An 18249-nucleotide genomic window follows, 5' to 3' on the forward strand; every position below is an offset into this window, starting at 1 on the left:
TCTGGTCCTCACCTGGCCCCCACCCCTGCCTCTTCTCTCCTGGCCAGATCCATCCTGCTCCACTTGGGCTATGCCAAGGGAGGATGAGAGCACCCTGAAAGCCATCCTAGGCTTCATCAGGTGTAGACCAGAGGTATTGTGGCCACTTCTGCAAGGCTGTGCCCATGTCTCCTGGCCAGTCTTTCTGCCCCTGTCCTGAGCTCAAAGGTGCCAGGGCTGTGCTGAGCACCCCCACTGGCTGTCTCTCCCTACTGACACTGCCTGTCTTCCTGTCCCTCGCTGGCTGGCAGCATCTGGACCAGAAGCTGATCTTTCTGGACTCTCTCCGCACCTTCTGTGTGGACCCCACACTGCAAGGAGTGTTGCACTTCTTCCAGGAGGAGGTGATCATGACCATTCAGGTAAGGGGCCAGTCAGGCTAAAGCAGGGGCAGAGGCCTCGGGCTAGGAGAGGGCTCAGCTGGACACCTGTGTGTGGAAGAGAGCTGCTCCAGGTCTTCATCCTTGGAGGTGCTCCAATGCCACCTAGGTGGCCCAGCTGCAGACTGAGCTTGGACCCCACAATGTCCGCAGGCCCCCTGGCCAGCCGGTGGCTCTGTGGTTGGTATCACCCTTCCTGCCATGGGGCTTGGCACCCCTGAGTGCTGGGTGGGGGTAACGTGGCCTCTGCCAGCCCTGCCAGAGCTTGCTGGCTTGAAAGAACCTGCCCTGCTCCACCCTGTCTCATCTTGCTGTGCTTCCTAGTGGCTGCTGCAGGAGGAGCCCATTGACTGCCTGGACACCGCGGTGCGGCAGCAAGCCATGCTGGCCATGGCCACCATGAGGTACGTGCCACAGGCCCCAGCCTGTCCTCCCCCCCAGTTCCAGGTGGCCCTCACAGCACCCCTAGGGTTCACACCCAGGGTCTGGCCCCTCCTTGCTGAGTCTGAAGAGCATCTCTCTGTCCCTGCAGTAGAGCCAGGCTGCTTCAGCAAGACAAGTACAGCATCCTGCAGGCCTGCTTCAAGAGCGTCTTCAGCCTGCCTCCACAGCACAGCCGGGGCTCTGCGGCTTTCCTCTACTCCAAGGTGTGCCATGGGGGGAAACATGGGGACCTCCTCTGCCCCAAGGCCCCTTTCTGGACACCACGGAGCCACGGCTGACCCCCCCAGCCTTCCAGGGCTGTCCTCAAGACTTTTTACCCCTTGCAGACCCTGTCTGCGATGGACAGCATGTTGCAGGCACTGGTCTGCAGCGCTGGCACCCTTGGCGGCGTGGAGCTGCAGAACATCTTGAAGGTCAGGCCTTGGGACAGGGGCCCCACAGGGAGTGACCACTGGCTTGAATGGTGTGGGTCTCCCCCTCCCAGTAGCACTTGGTACACGGCTGGGGGCAGGGGGCCACAGGCCATATCCCAGAGCCCTCAAGCGAGGGAGGGAGTCACCCTGTAAGTCTTGGGGTCCCTTTGGTGGGGGCAGAGAGACATATTTTGAAGGGAACTGGAAGGCAACAGAGGCAGCAGCAGGAGCAGGATGGGATGATCTGCCTGCTGGAGCCAGTTGCTGCAAAGAGCAAGGACACGAGCACCATGCCAGCCACTGCCCCTCAGCAAGTCTGGTCATGCCGTTATGTGCCATGCCACCTTCCTGGCACCCCAGAAGCTTTTCTCTTCCCAGGTGCTGCTGCCCTACACCTGTTCCCAGCTGCCAGAGGTGCAGAAGAGAGCCATGGCACAGATCGCTAGGCTGCTCAACTTCATCAACGACTCCTCAGGGCTGGAGGTACTGAGTTCCTGCTCTGGGCATCCCCCGTGCCCTAGCCCTGTGCCTCTGAGCTCCAGGACACTCAAGGGAAGCTGGGCACACAGGCAGCAGCTGTCTGGGGGCTGGGGCCTTGTCCCTGCCCCTGTCCTGTCATGTTGTCTCCCAGGGCATGGCAGGGCAGAGCAGGACTGCCCCAGGCACAGGCAGAAGCCTGGCTCTGGCAGCCCTGACCTGCTCTGGGCTGCTGCCCCGCTGCTCTGGGACTAGCTGGGACTTCCTTTCTGCCCAGGCTCCACTTCTGCCCATCCTCTCTCTCTTCCCCCAGATCTGCCCCTGTTTTGCACAGAGGAAGATCCTCAGGCATGAGTGCCCCAAGATCCAGAAGTTTGGTCTGCTGGGGAAGCTGGTGGGGCAGCTCACCCTCTCCTGCACCTGCAAGGACAAGGAGACCTCCTGCGAGGCTGCAGAAGCTCTCTATGAACTGCACATCTTCGTCCTGCAGCAGACAAGTAAGAGAAGCTGTGTTGGGATGGGCTGCCCCAGGACATTGCAGCCAGGGCTCACTCTCCTTGGAGAGAGGGAGAAAGCCTGATGCAGCCTCAACAGCCATTGCCCCTGGCCCCTGCCCACAGCAGTCCTGGGCCCTCCCTGGCTATCTGCTCCCCAGACCTGTCCGGGTGCTCTCTTGCTTTGCCAGTGACTTTTCTGTCCAACCATCTCAGGCTGCACCTCCCACCCCGCACTCCCTTTCTGAGCACCCCACTTTTGCTGCTTCCCAGGCAAGGTGGAGTGGATGGATTACAGTGGGCAGCTGCAGCCTCTGGTGGGCTCACAGAAGCAGTCTTGGATGTTCTTCAGGGAGTATCGTGCCAGGAGACTCTTCTCGGTAAGCAGTGCCCCCGGCTCCTGGCCAGGGTGTCAGTGTGGCTGAAGGGACACCTGAGGTGTGGGGCTGAACAGGGCTCTCGCTGCTCCTCAGCAAGGGGCTAGGCAAAGGCCCCCAGCGAGCTCCTGTTTCCCTCAGGACCCTGAGCCCTGCCATCGGTCTCCTCCCCAGCACAGCAAGGCTCTGCATCTCCCTCTCGCTGCACAGCTGAGATACTCTGAGAGACAGGCTGTAGGTGACAATTCTTCTCTCCTTCACCCCACAGATGTTCACAGAATGCCTCCAGCCCTCCAGCCGGGCAGAGATCATCCTCATGGCCATCGCGGCCATGGAGCCCACAAGCGGCTACAATGTCAGCGTGGCTGCCCACATGGTCAGCAGCCTTGTGGTGGACTCTTCCTTCCTGCCAGGAACGGTGAGTAGCCCATGGGTGGCATGGCTGCTTCCCCAGGGGACCACTCCTTGCCCTGCTCTGCTCCTGGCCGGCACTGACACCGGCTCGAGCCTGCATACTGCAGTGGCAACAGAAGCAGCTCCCAGTGGGAGCTGTGGGAACAGCCATGCTCACCCTGCTGGCGTCTCCACTCCCACCCCTGTCTCCCCTCCAGGTGAGGAAGATTGTGAGTGCCATCTACAGAAAGCTGCCTTCCATCAAGGCACTGGTAGCCCTCAAGAGCCTGGACAGAGCCCTGCTGGCGCTGATGGACCAAGACCCCAGAGCGGTGGTGGCCACTCTCTTGCACTTCTCACAAAGGAGCAGCAGGTATGGGCCTCAGCAGCCTTTGGGGCTTCTCTCCCACTGGCAGTGGGGCCCCGAGACCATCCTGAGGGACTTCAGCCTGGCCACCCTTCACGGTGTCCCTGCTGACAGAGCCCTGTGTCCCTTCAGGGCTGCCAGCACTATGTGGAACGTGGTGCTCTCCAAGCCCCAGACCAGGGAGAAGGTGCTGCAGGAGCTGGTCAGAGTGATGATGGACAGGTCGCAGCGCAAGACCTGCATCGAGACCGACCCACGCCTCTTCTGCATGGCTGTGAGTTGCTGCGTGAGGCCTTGCTGACCTTCCAGGGCTGCTCTCAGCTGTCCAGGCCCCCTAACTGCCCTCCCCTGCCCACCCCAGGCCCTGACCTCCCCCGGGCTGCAGCAATATCCTCTTGTCTGGGTGTTTTCTGCAGGCCATCAAGATCGTAGGCAAGATTGTCCTGCAGCCCACCTGCCAGCAGGAGGTGAAGGCAATTTTCCCCCAGCTTTTCCTGGCACTTGCTTTTCCAAGTGTCATTCACCACTGAGCTGATGCCTGCGGAGGTGCTGATGTGGTGGGACAACCAACAGGAGCAGTGCACTCCTATCAGGTGCTCCATCCCTGTCCTCTCAGCCCTGACAGCCACTCACAGCCAGTCCAGGGGGCCAGGTGGGAGCTAAGCGTTTCTCCTTGTGCAGGTCTGCCGTGCAGTCCATGAGAGTGCTGCTCTGCAGCATGGGCTTGGAGAGCCAGGTGCTGGCCATCCAGGAACAGGGGGGCTGGGACGCCCTGCTCAGAGCCAAGACCCACCTCATGGGAGTGCGCATCGTGGCCAGGTCAGAGCCTCTTCTCCCCGCTCCTGGGGGACCGGGCAGCCCACGCTGCCATCCCCTGCCTTGAGGCTGATGGCAGGGCAATGCCCATTGCTCAGAGTGGTGCTGCAGGCTGGAGATGTCCAGACTGGTGCACATCCCAAAGAGATCTACCTGCCCAATCTCCTCCTTTCCTCTGCCAGGGAGATGATGGAGATGCCAACGCTCCTGCGCTCCACCTTCTTCTGCCAGCTGGCAGAGATCCTCAGCGGGAAGGACCCGAGCTGTGAGATGATTGCCATGGTCTTCTTCATTGAGGTGAGCCTGGTGGCATTGGTTGCAAGCTGCATCTGACACAGCTCTCCCAGACCCAGTGCTGTGGGGCATGGGCGCTCTGTGCAGTTCCTGCAGTCTCCATCTGGACTTGGTCTTGCCCTTGGTGTCCTTGGCCTGAGCTGACGCTTGGAGCCAGCAGGGCACCTTGCCACAGCTGCCACTCTGTGTGTTTCAGACAGTGGAGTGCTCTGACTGTGAGGAGGAGCTGCAACGTGCCCTGAAAATCCTGGCCATGTATCTGCAGAGCCAGTGCCTGGGGATGCCCAGCCTGGTGCTCAGAGCCATCCTCAGGCTCACCCAGAGGCCCGACACAGTGAGTAGGGGTCAGGCGGGACAGCAGCCCCGAGCCGAGCGGTGGCAGCCACAGGGCTAGCAAGGAGCGGGCCTTGCTGCTCCTCCTCCTCCTCCTCCGTGCCCTGCTCCTGCATTGGCCGCCCTGGTGAGCCAGGTCTGGCGGGGCCTTGCCCTCCATAACCCGCGCTGTCTGCCAAGCACTACGTGCAGAGGGTTTGTGCCCCTGCCACGGGTCGCTGCTTCACTGAAGGAGGTGGCATGTCTCACACAGGCAAGGAAAACCCTCGTCCTGCTGCCACTCGTCCTGGAGCGGCTGCGGGATGACGACGGCGCCAGCAGCGCCGCAGCCCTGCCCGTGCTCGCCGCCATGCTGCGGCTGCTTGAGGGGAGGAGGCTCAACCTCGCCGCCCTGGAGCTGGCTGACAAGCTCTGGCCCCTCTTTGGCAACGTAAGTCTGAGGAGAGCCCTGTGCCCCCTCACCGGGCACTTCCATTCGTGTCTCCCACCACAGCTCCTGTGCTCTGCCCCACAGCCCCCACACCCTAGTGCTGCCCTCAGCTGCATCCCAAACGCCCCACATGGACTCAGCCCACTTTGGCATCAGGGACGCTGGTGGCAGGCCAGCAGCACCTCCCTCCCTTTTGCAGCAGGGCTGCCTGTGGCTGCTTTGGGGATGTCCAGCTCTGTGCCAGCCCCTTCCTCCCCATCAGACTGGGCCTGAGATCCTCCTCCCCTCCTCCCCCAGGAGTCGGACACTGTGCGGGAGCTCTCCATCCGTCTCTTCCGAGATGCGATGAGGCTCGTGGCACGCCAAGGGAAGGAAAAGATGAAGAAGGTGGTGTGCAACAGCCTGCTGCCACTGCTCTTCCACCTGCACGACGAGAGCAAGAGTGTGGCCCAGGTGGGATTCCCAACCCAGCTGCTCCTTTAGCCAGGGCAGTCCTGACACTGGACCCTTCAAGCGCGTGTCACCGTGAGGTCTAGCTTGCTGCATCTGTAGCACCGGGCAGAGTCCCCTCTCCTTGCCCCCTGCTTCATTTGTCCTCCCTCTGCCTCCCTTCACACAGCCCCTGGCATGGGTCCTTGAAGCCCCAGGAACTGAGCTGTGGATCTAAGGGAGCCTGGGGCCACCAGGGCCAAAATGTTAAAGCCCTAACTGGCTTCCAGTCAGAGAGAGTTGCTGCCCTTTTCTTCCTCTGGGGTGCTGAACTTGGTGGCAGCATCAGTCCCCAACCGGTGCATCTTCCCCAGATGGCCCAGGACAGGCGGCTCTGAGCCCTGCCAAGAGAGGGGGCACCGGGTCCTGTGCCCCTGCTAATGGTGGTGGCATCTCTGCTGCTCTCCAGGCCTCCCAGGAAGCTCTCCGCAGCGCTGGCCACTTCCTGAACTGGAGGAGGCTGGCACAGCTGGCTGGGACTCAGCAGGCATGGAGCATCCGCGAGCGCTTGGTAAGCACAGTCCCAAAGACCCTGGGATCTTCCCTGGGCAAGCCCTGCCACCAGCACGGCATCCGCATTCCTGAGGAGTCCTCTGCTCCTTCTCAACCCCAGTGCCACCTGGCAGGCAGCTGGGCTGGGGAAACTGACCTGACTGTCGGGGCAGCTCTGTGCAAACCCTGCACCCTACTCCTGTCTGCAGCTGTCCAAGAACAGGAGCAGGGCCAAGGACTACCTGCACCAGAGCCAGAGCTACCTGCGGAACCCTCAGGAGGCCCTGCGGCTGGAGGCTGTGAGGTTCATTGGTGAGCCACAATCCCCAGGGTCCCTCCCCCCTCTCCCAGCATCCCTGTGTTCTGCCACAGACCCTCTGGGGCACCCCTTCACCCCCTCCCAGCCCTGCCTGCACAGTTGGGGCTGGCAGCCATCTCATCCATCCCTCCCTGGTGCTGCCCTCGGGGGTCAGCCCTCCCCAGGGAGCTGTGTGGCTCTATGGGCTGGCTGGTGGGGTCCCCAGTGGACTACGGGGTCCCTGACAGGCAGGGGGGTCCCTGACCTGTTTTGTCCCCTCAGGCCTCATCGGAAGACTGATGGATGAACGGGAGGACATGGAGCATGTCAGAGAGGGTGAGTGAGGGCGGTGGGGATGAGGAAGCGCCCTTGCACAGAGATCCGCCCTAGCCGGGCTAAGGGAGGGTCAGCTCCCATCTGGCCTCTGCGGGGAGCGTGTGTTTCTGGAGGGGGCTATTCTTGACCAGAAGCCTCCAGCCCAGCCACCTGTCCCCTGGCTCCCTCTTGGCCCAGGGAATCCTGGGCTGCAACGTGCAGTTCCTGGTGGGGACACAGGGTTGTCACCTCACCTCTGACGCTTTGCTCCCACAGTCCTTGAAGATGCGAGGACAGATGACAGCCCCCTGGTCTCCTCCCTGCTGACTCAGACCATCCTTATCCTTGGACAAAGAAGTTAGGAAGCCCGAAAGCTGCTTTCCAGGAGAAACGTGCCAGGAGACTCTTCTCGGTAAGCAGTGAGTTGCTGCGTGAGGCCTTGCTGACCTTCCTGGGCTGCTCTCAGCTGTCCAGGCCCCCTACTGCCCTCCCCTGCCCACCCCAGGCCCTGACCTCCCCCGGGCTGCAGCAATATCCTCTTGCCTGGGTGTTTTCTGCAGGCCATCAAGATCGTAGGCAAGATCGTCCTGCAGCCCGCCTGCCAGCAGGAGGTGAAGGCAATTTTCCCCCAGCTTTTCCTGGCACTGCTTTTCCAAGTGTCATTCACCGTGGAGCTGATGCTATTCGAGGTGCTGATGTGGTGGGACAAACAACAGAAGCAGTTCACTCCTAACAGGTGCTCCATCCCTGTCCTGGCCCTGCTGGAGACTGAGCTTGGACCCCACAATGTCCGCAGGCCCCCTGGCCAGCCGGTGGCTCTGTGGTTGGTATCACCCTTCCTGCCATGGGGCTTGGCACCCCTGAGTGCTGGGTGGGGGTAACGTGGCCTCTGCCAGCCCTGCCAGAGCTTGCTGGCTTGAAAGAACCTGCCCTGCTCCACCCTGTCTCATCTTGCTGTGCTTCCTAGTGGCTGCTGCAGGAGGAGCCCATTGACTGCCTGGACACCGCGGTGCGGCAGCAAGCCATGCTGGCCATGGCCACCATGAGGTACGTGCCACAGGCCCCAGCCTGTCCTCCCCCCAGTTCCAGGTGGCCCTCACAGCACCCCTAGGGTTCACACCCAGGGTCTGGCCCCTCCTTGCTGAGTCTGAAGAGCATCTCTCTGTCCCTGCAGTAGAGCCAGGCTGCTTCAGCAAGACAAGTACAGCATCCTGCAGGCCTGCTTCAAGAGCGTCTTCAGCCTGCCTCCACAGCACAGCCGGGGCTCTGCGGCTTTCCTCTACTCCAAGGTGTGCCATGGGGGGAAACATGGGGACCTCCTCTGCCCCAAGGCCCCTTTCTGGACACCACGGAGCCACGGCTGACCCCCCCAGCCTTCCAGGGCTGTCCTCAAGACTTTTTACCCCTTGCAGACCCTGTCTGCGATGGACAGCATGTTGCAGGCACTGGTCTGCAGCGCTGGCACCCTTGGTGGCGTGGAGCTGCAGAACATCTTGAAGGTCAGGCCTTGGGACAGGGGCCCCACAGGGAGTGACCACTGGCTTGAATGGTGTGGGTCTCCCCCTCCCAGTAGCACTTGGTACACGGCTGGGGGCAGGGGGCCACAGGCCATATCCCAGAGCCCTCAAGCGAGGGAGGGAGTCACCCCGTAAGTCTTGGGGTCCCTTTGGTGGGGGCAGAGAGACATATTTTGAAGGGAACTGGAAGGCAACAGAGGCAGCAGCAGGAGCAGGATGGGATGATCTGCCTGCTGGAGCCAGTTGCTGCAAAGAGCAAGGACACGAGCACCATGCCAGCCACTGCCCCTCAGCAAGTCTGGTCATGCCGTTATGTGCCATGCCACCTTCCTGGCACCCCAGAAGCTTTTCTCTTCCCAGGTGCTGCTGCCCTACACCTGTTCCCAGCTGCCAGAGGTGCAGAAGAGAGCCATGGCACAGATCGCTAGGCTGCTCAACTTCATCAACAACTCCTCAGGGCTGGAGGTACTGAGTTCCTGCTCTGGGCATCCCCCGTGCCCTAGCCCTGTGCCTCTGAGCTCCAGGACACTCAAGGGAAGCTGGGCACACAGGCAGCAGCTGTCTGGGGGCTGGGGCCTTGTCCCTGCCCCTGTCCTGTCATGTTCTCTCCCAGGGCATGGCAGGGCAGAGCAGGACTGCCCCAGGCACAGGCAGAAGCCTGGCTCTGGCAGCCCTGACCTGCTCTGGGCTGCTGCCCCGCTGCTCTGGGACTAGCTGGGACTTCCTTTCTGCCCAGGCTCCACTTCTGCCCATCCTCTCTCTCTTCCCCCAGATCTGCCCCTGTTTTGCTCAGAGGAAGATCCTCAGACACGAGTGCCCCAAGATCCAGAAGTTTGGTCTGCTGGGGAAGCTGGTGGGGCAGCTCACCCTCTCCTGCACCTGCAAGGACAAGGAGACCTCCTGCGAGGCTGCAGAAGCTCTCTATGAACTGCACATCTTCGTCCTGCAGCAGACAAGTAAGAGAAGCTGTGTTGGGATGGGCTGCCCCAGGACATTGCAGCCAGGGCTCACTCTCCTTGGAGAGAGGGAGAAAGCCTGATGCAGCCTCAACAGCCATTGCCCCTGGCCCCTGCCCACAGCAGTCCTGGGCCCTCCCTGGCTATCTGCTCCCCAGACCTGTCCGGGTGCTCTCTTGCTTTGCCAGTGACTTTTCTGTCCAACCATCTCAGGCTGCACCTCCCACCCCGCACTCCCTTTCTGAGCACCCCACTTTTGCTGCTTCCCAGGCAAGGTGGAGTGGATGGATTACAGTGGGCAGCTGCAGCCTCTGGTGGGCTCACAGAAGCAGTCTTGGATGTTCTTCAGGGAGTATCGTGCCAGGAGACTCTTCTCGGTAAGCAGTGCCCCCGGCTCCTGGCCAGGGTGCCAGTGTGGCTGAAGGGACACCTGAGGTGTGGGGCTGAACAGGGCTCTCGCTGCTCCTCAGCAAGGGGCTAGGCAAAGGCCCCCAGCGAGCTCCTGTTTCCCTCAGGACCCTGAGCCCTGCCATGAAGATGGTGGTGACAAGAAAGAGAAGAAGGAAGAGGACACTTCTGAAGCCTTCAGATCCACTTTGGAAGCCCTGAAAACCGCTTTCTGGCAGAATTTCCCAACCCCCCCGCCCCCATCACAGAATAAATTTGTTTTAAGAGACCTTGAAGTTCCTGCAGTCTAACCATTGTCTAACTCTACCAAGTCTGCTGCTAAACCTCAGCACCTCATTGTTGCATCTTTGAAACACCTCCGGGCATGGGAATTCAACCACCTCCCTGAGGAGCCAGTTTCAGCCTTTGGTAACTGTTCTGCTGATGAGATGTCTTCTAATATCTGATCTAAACCTCCCTTGGCACAACTTGAGGCCATTTCCTCTTGTCCTGTCACTTGTTAACTGTGGAGAAGAGACCAACCCCCACCTCACTACAACCTCCTCTTTTCAGGGAGTTGTAGAGAACCCTCAGCCTCCTTTCCTCCAGACTGAACACTCCCCATTCCCTCAGCCACTCCTCGTAAGAACTTTCTCCAGACCCTTCATCAGCTTGATTGGTCCATTTAAATGAAAGAGTGATTGCCCATTGGAATGGGCTGCCCAGGGAGGTGGTGGAGTCGCCATCACTGGAGGTTTTTAGGAGAAGACTTGATGGGGTGCTTGGTGCCGTGGGTTAGTTGTTTGGGCGGCGTTGGATTGGTTGATGGGTTGGACGCGATGATCTTGAAGGTCTCTTCCAACGTGGTTTATTCTATGTATTCTATGTATGTATTTTTGCACCTGCTCCAGAGGAGAAAGTTCTTCCCAGAGAGAGTTGTTAGGCATTGGAATGTGCTGCCCAGGGAGGTGGTGGAGTCGCCATCCCTGGAGGTGTTCAAGAGGGCATTGGATGTGGCACTTGGTGCCGTGGTTTACTCATGAGGTCTGTGGTGACGGGTTGGACTTGGTGATCTTTGAGGTCTCTTCCAACCCTGGTGATTCTGTGATTCTGTGTGAGTCTGTCATTCTTGTGGTGAGGGCCTCAAAACTGAACTGTGTACTCCAGGCAGTGATGGAAAGTTTAAACGGAAAAGGAATTGATATTCCACAAAGAAACTACAAAGCATAGTGGTAGAGATATCCCAAAGCACACAGAATTCCCTTGCACCACACCCCAAAAGTCTCAGGCTTCCCTTCTCCCCACCTGAGGGTGCACCCAAAACCCCCAGGCCTCTTTCTTCCTCCCCCACTGCTAGGCCAGTCTCAGGCTGGCCAGGCCTGAGCCTGCCCCCCTGCTTCTTACACTGGCATTAGGCCTAAGCAGGCCTAGAGGCCTGAGGTGCTCCCCTCCCATTGCCCGGCAGGGAGCAGAGAGGGAAGGAAGAGCAAGAGGATGACTTTGCAGATGGAGTTGTAGGGTGCAGAATTGCGGGGTAGAAAGATGCAGCTTCCTCTGTCCACCTACTGGCCTGGACACCCGGGACGCTGGAGGTGTAACTTAGGTGGCGGCCCAGGAAGCACCCAGCCTGAACTGCCACACCAGTGATGAGTCCCAGGGGATGACGACTTCCCTGCTTCTGCTTGTCACACTGTTGCCCATGCAGGCCAGGATGCTGTTGGTTGTCTTGGCCACCTGGGCTGCCTCATATTCAGGTGCTTTTGACCCAACACCCTCAGTGCTTTCTCTGTAGGGCAGCTTTCCAGCCACCATTCCCCGTGCCTGGGGTGGTGTTGTGATCCAAGTGCAGGACCCAGCCCTTGGCCTAGCTTAGTATCGTACATCTGGCCTTGGCCCATTGACCCAGCCTGTCCAGGTCCCTTTGCAGAGCCTTCCTCAAGCAGAACAAGACTCCCTCCCAGCCTCTCCTTCCACTTCTACACCATCATCCCCTATAACTTTGCCCAGGCACAAACAACCCCCCACGCCAACTCCCTTGTCCTGCTGCATGCCAAGAAGGTGACACCCCTCTGCAAGAGGGCATCTGTGGGGCAGGGAGGTGCTGGCAGGAGGCCACACTTGTCCTGCTCCCCCTGGCACGGTGCCCCTTGCGCCACAGTGCCCGATGATAGTGTGAGAAACACCCTACTCACAAATAACAGAAAGGAAGCCAAAGTCTTTGTCAGAACTGCAAAGTATGTATAGTAAGCCAAAACCCAGACCAACAACCAAATCAGCTGACTCAGGTGTGTCTGGAGAGAGAGGCACATAAACCCCAGGGGTTCCCTGTATAGGGGGCAGCCAGGACAGCAGCCCCGAGCAGAGCAGTGGCAGCCACAGGGCTAGCAAGGAGTGGGCGTTGCTCCTCCTCCTCCTCCTCCTCCTCTGTGCCCTGCTCCTTGCCACAGCTGCCACTCTGTGTGTTTCAGACAGTGGAGTGCTCTGACTGTGAGGAGGAGCTGCAACGTGCCCTGAAAATCCTGGCCATGTCTCTGCAGAGCCAGTGCCTGGGGATGCCCAGCCTGGTGCTCAGAGCCATCCTCAGGCTCACCCAGAGGCCCGACACAGTGAGTAGGGGTCAGGCGGGACAGCAGCCCCGAGCCGAGCGGTGGCAGCCACAGGGCTAGCAAGGAGCGGGCCTTGCTGCTCCTCCTCCTCCTCCTCCGTGCCCTGCTCCTGCATTGGCCGCCCTGGTGAGCCAGGTCTGGCGGGGCCTTGCCCTCCATAACCCGCGCTGTCTGCCAAGCACTACGTGCAGAGGGTTTGTGCCCCTGCCACGGGTCGCTGCTTCACTGAAGGAGGTGGCATGTCTCACACAGGCAAGGAAAACCCTCGTCCTGCTGCCACTCGTCCTGGAGCGGCTGCGGGATGACGATGGCGCCAGCAGCGCCGCAGCCCTGCCCGTGCTCGCCGCCATGCTGCGGCTGCTTGAGGGGAGGAGGCTCAACCTCGCCGCCCTGGAGCTGGCTGACAAGCTCTGGCCCCTCTTTGGCAACGTAAGTCTGAGGAGAGCCCTGTGCCCCCTCACCGGGCACTTCCATTCGTGTCTCCCACCACAGCTCCTGTGCTCTGCCCCACAGCCCCCACACCCTAGTGCTGCCCTCAGCTGCATCCCAAACGCCCCACATGGACTCAGCCCACTTTGGCGTCAGGGACGCTGGTGGCAGGCCAGCAGCACCTCCCTCCCTTTTGCAGCAGGGCTGCCTGTGGCTGCTTTGGGGATGTCCAGCTCTGTGCCAGCCCCTTCCTCCCCATCAGACTGGGCCTGAGATCCTCCTCCCCTCCTCCCCCAGGAGTCGGACACTGTGCGGGAGCTCTCCATCCGTCTCTTCCGAGATGCGATGAGGCTCGTGGCGCGCCAAGGGAAGGAAAAGATGAAGAAGGTGGTGTGCAACAGCCTGCTGCCACTGCTCTTCCACCTGCACGACGAGAGCAAGAGTGTGGCCCAGGTGGGATTCCCAACCCAGCTGCTCCTTTAGCCAGGGCAGTCCTGACACTGGACCCTTCAAACGCGTGTCACCGTGAGGTCTAGCTTGCTGCATCTGTAGCACCGGGCAGAGTCCTCTCTCCTTGCCCCCTGCTTCATTTGTCCTCCCTCTGCCTCCCTTCACACAGCCCCTGGCATGGGTCCTTGAAGCCCCAGGAACTGAGCTGTGGATCTAAGGGAGCCTGGGGCCACCAGGGCCAAAAATATTAAAGCCCTAATTGGCTTCCAGTTAGAGAGAGTTGCTTCCCTTTTCTTCCTCTGGGGTGCTGAACTTGGTGGCAGCATCAGTCCCCAACCGGTGCATCTTCCCCAGATGGCCCAGGACAGGCGGCTCTGAGCCCTGCCAAGAGAGGGGGCACCGGGTCCTGTGCCCCTGCTAATGGTGGTGGCATCTCTGCTGCTCTCCAGGCCTCCCAGGAAGCTCTCCGCAGCGCTGGCCACTTCCTGAACTGGAGGAGGCTGGCACAGCTGGCTGGGACTCAGCAGGCATGGAGCATCCGCGAGCGCTTGGTAAGCACAGTCCCAAAGACCCTGGGATCTTCCCTGGGCAAGCCCTGCCACCAGCACGGCATCCGCATTCCTGAGGAGTCCTCTGCTCCTTCTCAACCCCAGTGCCACCTGGCAGGCAGCTGGGCTGGGGAAACTGACCTGACTGTCGGGGCAGCTCTGTGCAAACCCTGCACCCTACTCCTGTCTGCAGCTGTCCAAGAACAGGAGCAGGGCCAAGGACTACCTGCACCAGAGCCAGAGCTACCTGCGGAACCCTCAGGAGGCCCTGCGGCTGGAGGCTGTGAGGTTCATTGGTGAGCCACAATCCCCAGGGTCCCTCCCCCCTCTCCCAGCATCCCTGTGTTCTGCCACAGACCCTCTGGGGCACCCCTTCACCCCCTCCCAGCCCTGCCTGCACAGTTGGGGCTGGCAGCAATCTCATCCATCCCTCCCCGGTGCTGCCCTCGGGGGTCAGCCCTCCCCAGGGAGCTGTGTGGCTCTATGGGCTGGCTGGTGGGGTCCCCAGTGGACTACGGGGTCCCTGACAGGCAGGGGGGTCCCTGACCTGTTTTGTCCCCTCAGGCCTCATCGGAAGACTGATGGATGAACGGCAGGACATGGAGCATGTCAGAGAGGGTGAGTGAGGGCGGTGGGGATGAGGAAGCGCCCTGGCACAGAGATCCGCCCTAGCCGGGCTAAGGGAGGGTCAGCTCCCATCTGGCCTCTGCGGGGAGCCTGTGTTTCTGGAGGGGGCTATTCTTGACCAGAAGCCTCCAGCCCAGCCACCTGTCCCCTGGCTCCCTCTTGACCCAGGGAATCCTGGGCTGCAACGTGCAGTTCCTGGTGGGGACACAGGGTTGTCACCTCAACTCTGATGATATGCTCCCACAGTCCTTGAAGATGCGAGGACAGATGACAGCCCCCTGGTCTCCTCCCTGCTGACTCAGACCATCCTTATCCTTGGACAAAGAAGGGTGACACGGACAGCCTAGTTAGAATGTGCTGCAGAGGGCATGGAGAATGCAAAACGTGGTGCCTAGCAAGGGCTTTGCTAAGCAGTGATGGAGATGACAAGAAACAGAAGCAGGAAGAGGAGGGTGATGCCTTCAGATCCAGTTCAGAAGCCCAAAAGCTGCTTTCAAGGAGAAACGTGCCAGGAGACTCTTCTCGGTAAGCAGTGCCCCCGGCTCCTGGCCAGGGTGTCAGTGTGGCTGAAGGGACACCTGAGGTGTGGGGCTGAACAGGGCTCTCGCTGCTCCTCAGCAAGGGGCTAGGCAAAGGCCCCCAACGAGCTCCTGTTTCCCTCAGGACCCTGAGCCCTGCCATCGGTCTCCTCCCCAGCACAGCAAGGCTCTGCATCTCCCTCTCGCTGCACAGCTGAGATACTCTGAGAGACAGGCTGTAGGTGACAATTCTTCTCTCCTTCACCCCACAGATGTTCACAGAATGCCTCCAGCCCTCCGGCCGGGCAGAGATCATCCTCATGGCCATCGCGGCCATGGAGCCCACAAGCGGCTACAATGTCAGCGTGGCTGCCCACATGGTCAGCAGCCTTGAGGTGGCTGCTGCTCGCCTGGGAAGCGAGTCTGTTGCCTTGCAGAAACTGGCCCGAAAGGATGTTCCCACTGTCCTTCCAGGCCTCCACAGGTGCCAAAGAGAAAAGAGCCTGAACACTCAAAGTTTCAAGACAAAAGCGGGGTCTCTTTAGAGCATCCCCAGGACAGGCATTCCCGAGCCCGTCCCTCCCAGGCAGCTGCTACCCAGGCACGGCCAAGGACGGGGTCTTGGGACACCCCAACCATAACCGGGGAGCCCAAACCAATCAGCACACAGCCAGGGGCTCGACCAATCGGCACGCAGCCAGGGGCCCCAAGCCAATCAGCACGCAGCCAGGGGCCCGGGCCAGCCCCGGCGGTTGACCGTAACCTGGGCAACCGACAGACTCAGTCGTTGAGCCCTGTGGCTGCAGCTGAGTGCGAGGAGCGCTGTTCCTATCGCTGTGTACTTTGGAGTCCCGTTGGCTTTCTGTGTCATCCAGCCCTGCCTGCACAGTCTCCGGGAGGACGGTGTTAGGACAGGCTAGTAGTGAGGAGTCTCTTGAGGGAGACACCTCTGCCCGCTGCCCCTGGCAGTGGGCGCCCTGCCTAGTGCAGGGTCCCTTTCACCCCTTCGCTCCCTCCCTCCTTCTCTCCCTGCCTTCCTCTCCCTCTGTCTCTCTCGCAGGATGGCAGAGAGACCCCCCGGCACTCCCCGGCAGGCCTGGGTGGAGAAGGATGAAGCCATCCTAACTCCCACCTCTGCAACACAGCCCAGCGAGGTGTGTGAGTTGCAGCCTCTGCAGGCAGGTGAGTGTGTGGGTGCTGCAGGCAGGGGCTGCCCAGCCTGTCCTCATGGCCGGGCACACCAGGATCCCCTTCCCGTGCCACCCTTGTCCCTGGGGTGCACAGGGGACGCCGGTGCCCCGGCCATCAGCAAGGGCTGAGGAACACCCCCAGGAGCTAGTCAGAGGGCTTGGCTCTGGTCCTCACCTGGCCCCCACCCCTGCCTCTTCTCTCCTGGCCAGATCCATCCTGCTCCACTTGGGCTATGCCAAGGGAGGATGAGAGCACCCTGAAAGCCATCCTAGGCTTCATCAGGTGTAGACCAGAGGTATTGTGGCCACTTCTGCAAGGCTGTGCCCATGTCTCCTGGCCAGTCTTTCTGCCCCTGTCCTGAGCTCAAAGGTGCCAGGGCTGTGCTGAGCACCCCCACTGGCTGTCTCTCCCTACTGACACTGCCTGTCTTCCTGTCCCTCGCTGGCTGGCAGCATCTGGACCAGAAGCTGATCTTTCTGGACTCTCTCCGCACCTTCTGTGTGGACCCCACACTGCAAGGAGTGTTGCACTTCTTCCAGGAGGAGGTGATCATGACCATTCAGGTAAGGGGCCAGTCAGGCTAAAGCAGGGGCAGAGCCCTTGGGCTAGGAGAGGGCTCAGCTGGACACCTGTGTGTGGAAGAGAGCTGCTCCAGGTCTTCATCCTTGGAGGTGCTCCAATGCCACCTAGGTGGCCCAGCTGGAGACTGAGCTTGGACCCCGCAATGTCCGCAGGCCCCCTGGCCAGCCGGTGGCTCTGTGGTTGGTATCACCCTTCCTGCCATGGGGCTTGGCACCCCTGAGTGCTGGGTGGGGGTAACGTGGTCTCTGCCAGCCCTGCAAGAGCTTGCTGGCTTGGAAGAACCTGCCCTGCTCCACCCTGTCTCATCTTGCTGTGCTTCCTAGTGGCTGCTGCAGGAGGAGCCCATTGACTGCCTGGACACCGCGGTGCGGCAGCAAGCCATGCTGGCCATGGCCACCATGAGGTACGTGCCACAGGCCCCAGCCTGTCCTCCCCCCAGTTCCAGGTGGCCCTCACAGCACCCCTAGGGTTCACACCCAGGGTCTGGCCCCTCCTTGCTGAGTCTGAAGAGCATCTCTCTGTCCCTGCAGTAGAGCCAGGCTGCTTCAGCAAGACAAGTACAGCATCCTGCAGGCCTGCTTCAAGAGCGTCTTCAGCCTGCCTCCACAGCACAGCCGGGGCTCTGCGGCTTTCCTCTACTCCAAGGTGTGCCATGGGGGGAAACATGGGGACCTCCTCTGCCCCAAGGCCCCTTTCTGGACACCACGGAGCCACGGCTGACCCCCCCAGCCTTCCAGGGCTGTCCTCAAGACTTTTTACCCCTTGCAGACCCTGTCTGCGATGGACAGCATGTTGCAGGCACTGGTCTGCAGCGCTGGCACCCTTGGCGGCGTGGAGCTGCAGAACATCTTGAAGGTCAGGCCTTGGGACAGGGGCCCCACAGGGAGTGACCACTGGCTTGAATGGTGTGGGTCTCCCCCTCCCAGTAGCACTTGGTACACGGCTGGGGGCAGGGGGCCACAGGCCATATCCCAGAGCCCTCAAGCGAGGGAGGGAGTCACCCCGTAAGTCTTGGGGTCCCTTTGGTGGGGGCAGAGAGACATATTTTGAAGGGAACTGGAAGGCAACAGAGGCAGCAGCAGGAGCAGGATGGGATGATCTGCCTGCTGGAGCCAGTTGCTGCAAAGAGCAAGGACACGAGCACCATGCCAGCCACTGCCCCTCAGCAAGTCTGGTCATGCCATTATGTGCCATGCCACCTTCCTGGCACCCCAGAAGCTTTTCTCTTCCCAGGTGCTGCTGCCCTACACCTGTTCCCAGCTGCCAGAGGTGCAGAAGAGAGCCATGGCACAGATCGCTAGGCTGCTCAACTTCATCAACAACTCCTCAGGGCTGGAGGTACTGAGTTCCTGCTCTGGGCATCCCCCGTGCCCTAGCCCTGTGCCTCTGAGCTCCAGGACACTCAAGGGAAGCTGGGCACACAGGCAGCAGCTGTCTGGGGGCTGGGGCCTTGTCCCTGCCCCTGTCCTGCTCATGTTCTCTCCCAGGGCATGGCAGGGCAGAGCAGGACTGCCCCAGGCACAGGCAGAAGCCTGGCTCTGGCAGCCCTGACCTGCTCTGGGCTGCTGCCCCGCAGCTCTGGGACTA

General features: G+C 60.8%; 1 protein-coding gene and 3 long non-coding RNA genes across 4 annotated transcripts; all 4 read left to right on the forward strand.

Annotated features, from left to right (window-relative positions):
* Positions 1-955: 955 nt before the first annotated feature.
* On the forward strand, positions 956-1738 carry LOC128898228 (uncharacterized). The gene is made up of 3 exons (XR_008462756.1): positions 956-1066; positions 1190-1276; positions 1655-1738. It is a non-coding gene; the product is annotated as an uncharacterized LOC128898228 (long non-coding RNA).
* A 6594-nt stretch (positions 1739-8332) lies between these two features.
* Positions 8333-13229, forward strand: LOC128899432 (uncharacterized). The gene is made up of 7 exons (XM_054178444.1): positions 8333-8350; positions 8729-8833; positions 9141-9324; positions 9595-9701; positions 12180-12317; positions 12570-12746; positions 13044-13229. The coding sequence occupies exons 2-7, from the start codon at positions 8780-8782 to the stop codon at positions 13227-13229; spliced, it is 846 nt and encodes a 281-aa protein (XP_054034419.1). The 5' UTR covers positions 8333-8350; positions 8729-8779.
* Positions 13230-13551: 322 nt separating this feature from the next.
* On the forward strand, positions 13552-14337 carry LOC128898234 (uncharacterized). The gene is made up of 3 exons (XR_008462766.1): positions 13552-13747; positions 13938-14040; positions 14309-14337. It is a non-coding gene; the product is annotated as an uncharacterized LOC128898234 (long non-coding RNA).
* Positions 14338-17196: 2859 nt separating this feature from the next.
* Positions 17197-17994, forward strand: LOC128898239 (uncharacterized). The gene is made up of 3 exons (XR_008462770.1): positions 17197-17307; positions 17431-17517; positions 17896-17994. It is a non-coding gene; the product is annotated as an uncharacterized LOC128898239 (long non-coding RNA).
* The last annotated feature ends 255 nt before the right edge of the window (positions 17995-18249 follow it).

This window comes from Dryobates pubescens, chromosome 1, assembly GCF_014839835.1.
Source record: "Dryobates pubescens isolate bDryPub1 chromosome 1, bDryPub1.pri, whole genome shotgun sequence".
Classification (NCBI taxonomy): Eukaryota; Metazoa; Chordata; class Aves; order Piciformes; family Picidae; genus Dryobates; species Dryobates pubescens.

Excerpts from the sequence above, each read along its gene's own strand:
- LOC128899432 (XM_054178444.1), top strand. The coding sequence starts at position 8,780 with ATGGCACAGATCGCTAGGCTGCTCAACTTCATCAACAACTCCTCAGGG. Across the intron at positions 9,325-9,594 it reads CTTCGTCCTGCAGCAGACAA|GCAAGGTGGAGTGGATGGAT; the intron begins GTAAGAGAAGCT and ends GCTGCTTCCCAG. Across the intron at positions 12,747-13,043 it reads TCTGGCCCCTCTTTGGCAAC|GAGTCGGACACTGTGCGGGA; the intron begins GTAAGTCTGAGG and ends CTCCTCCCCCAG.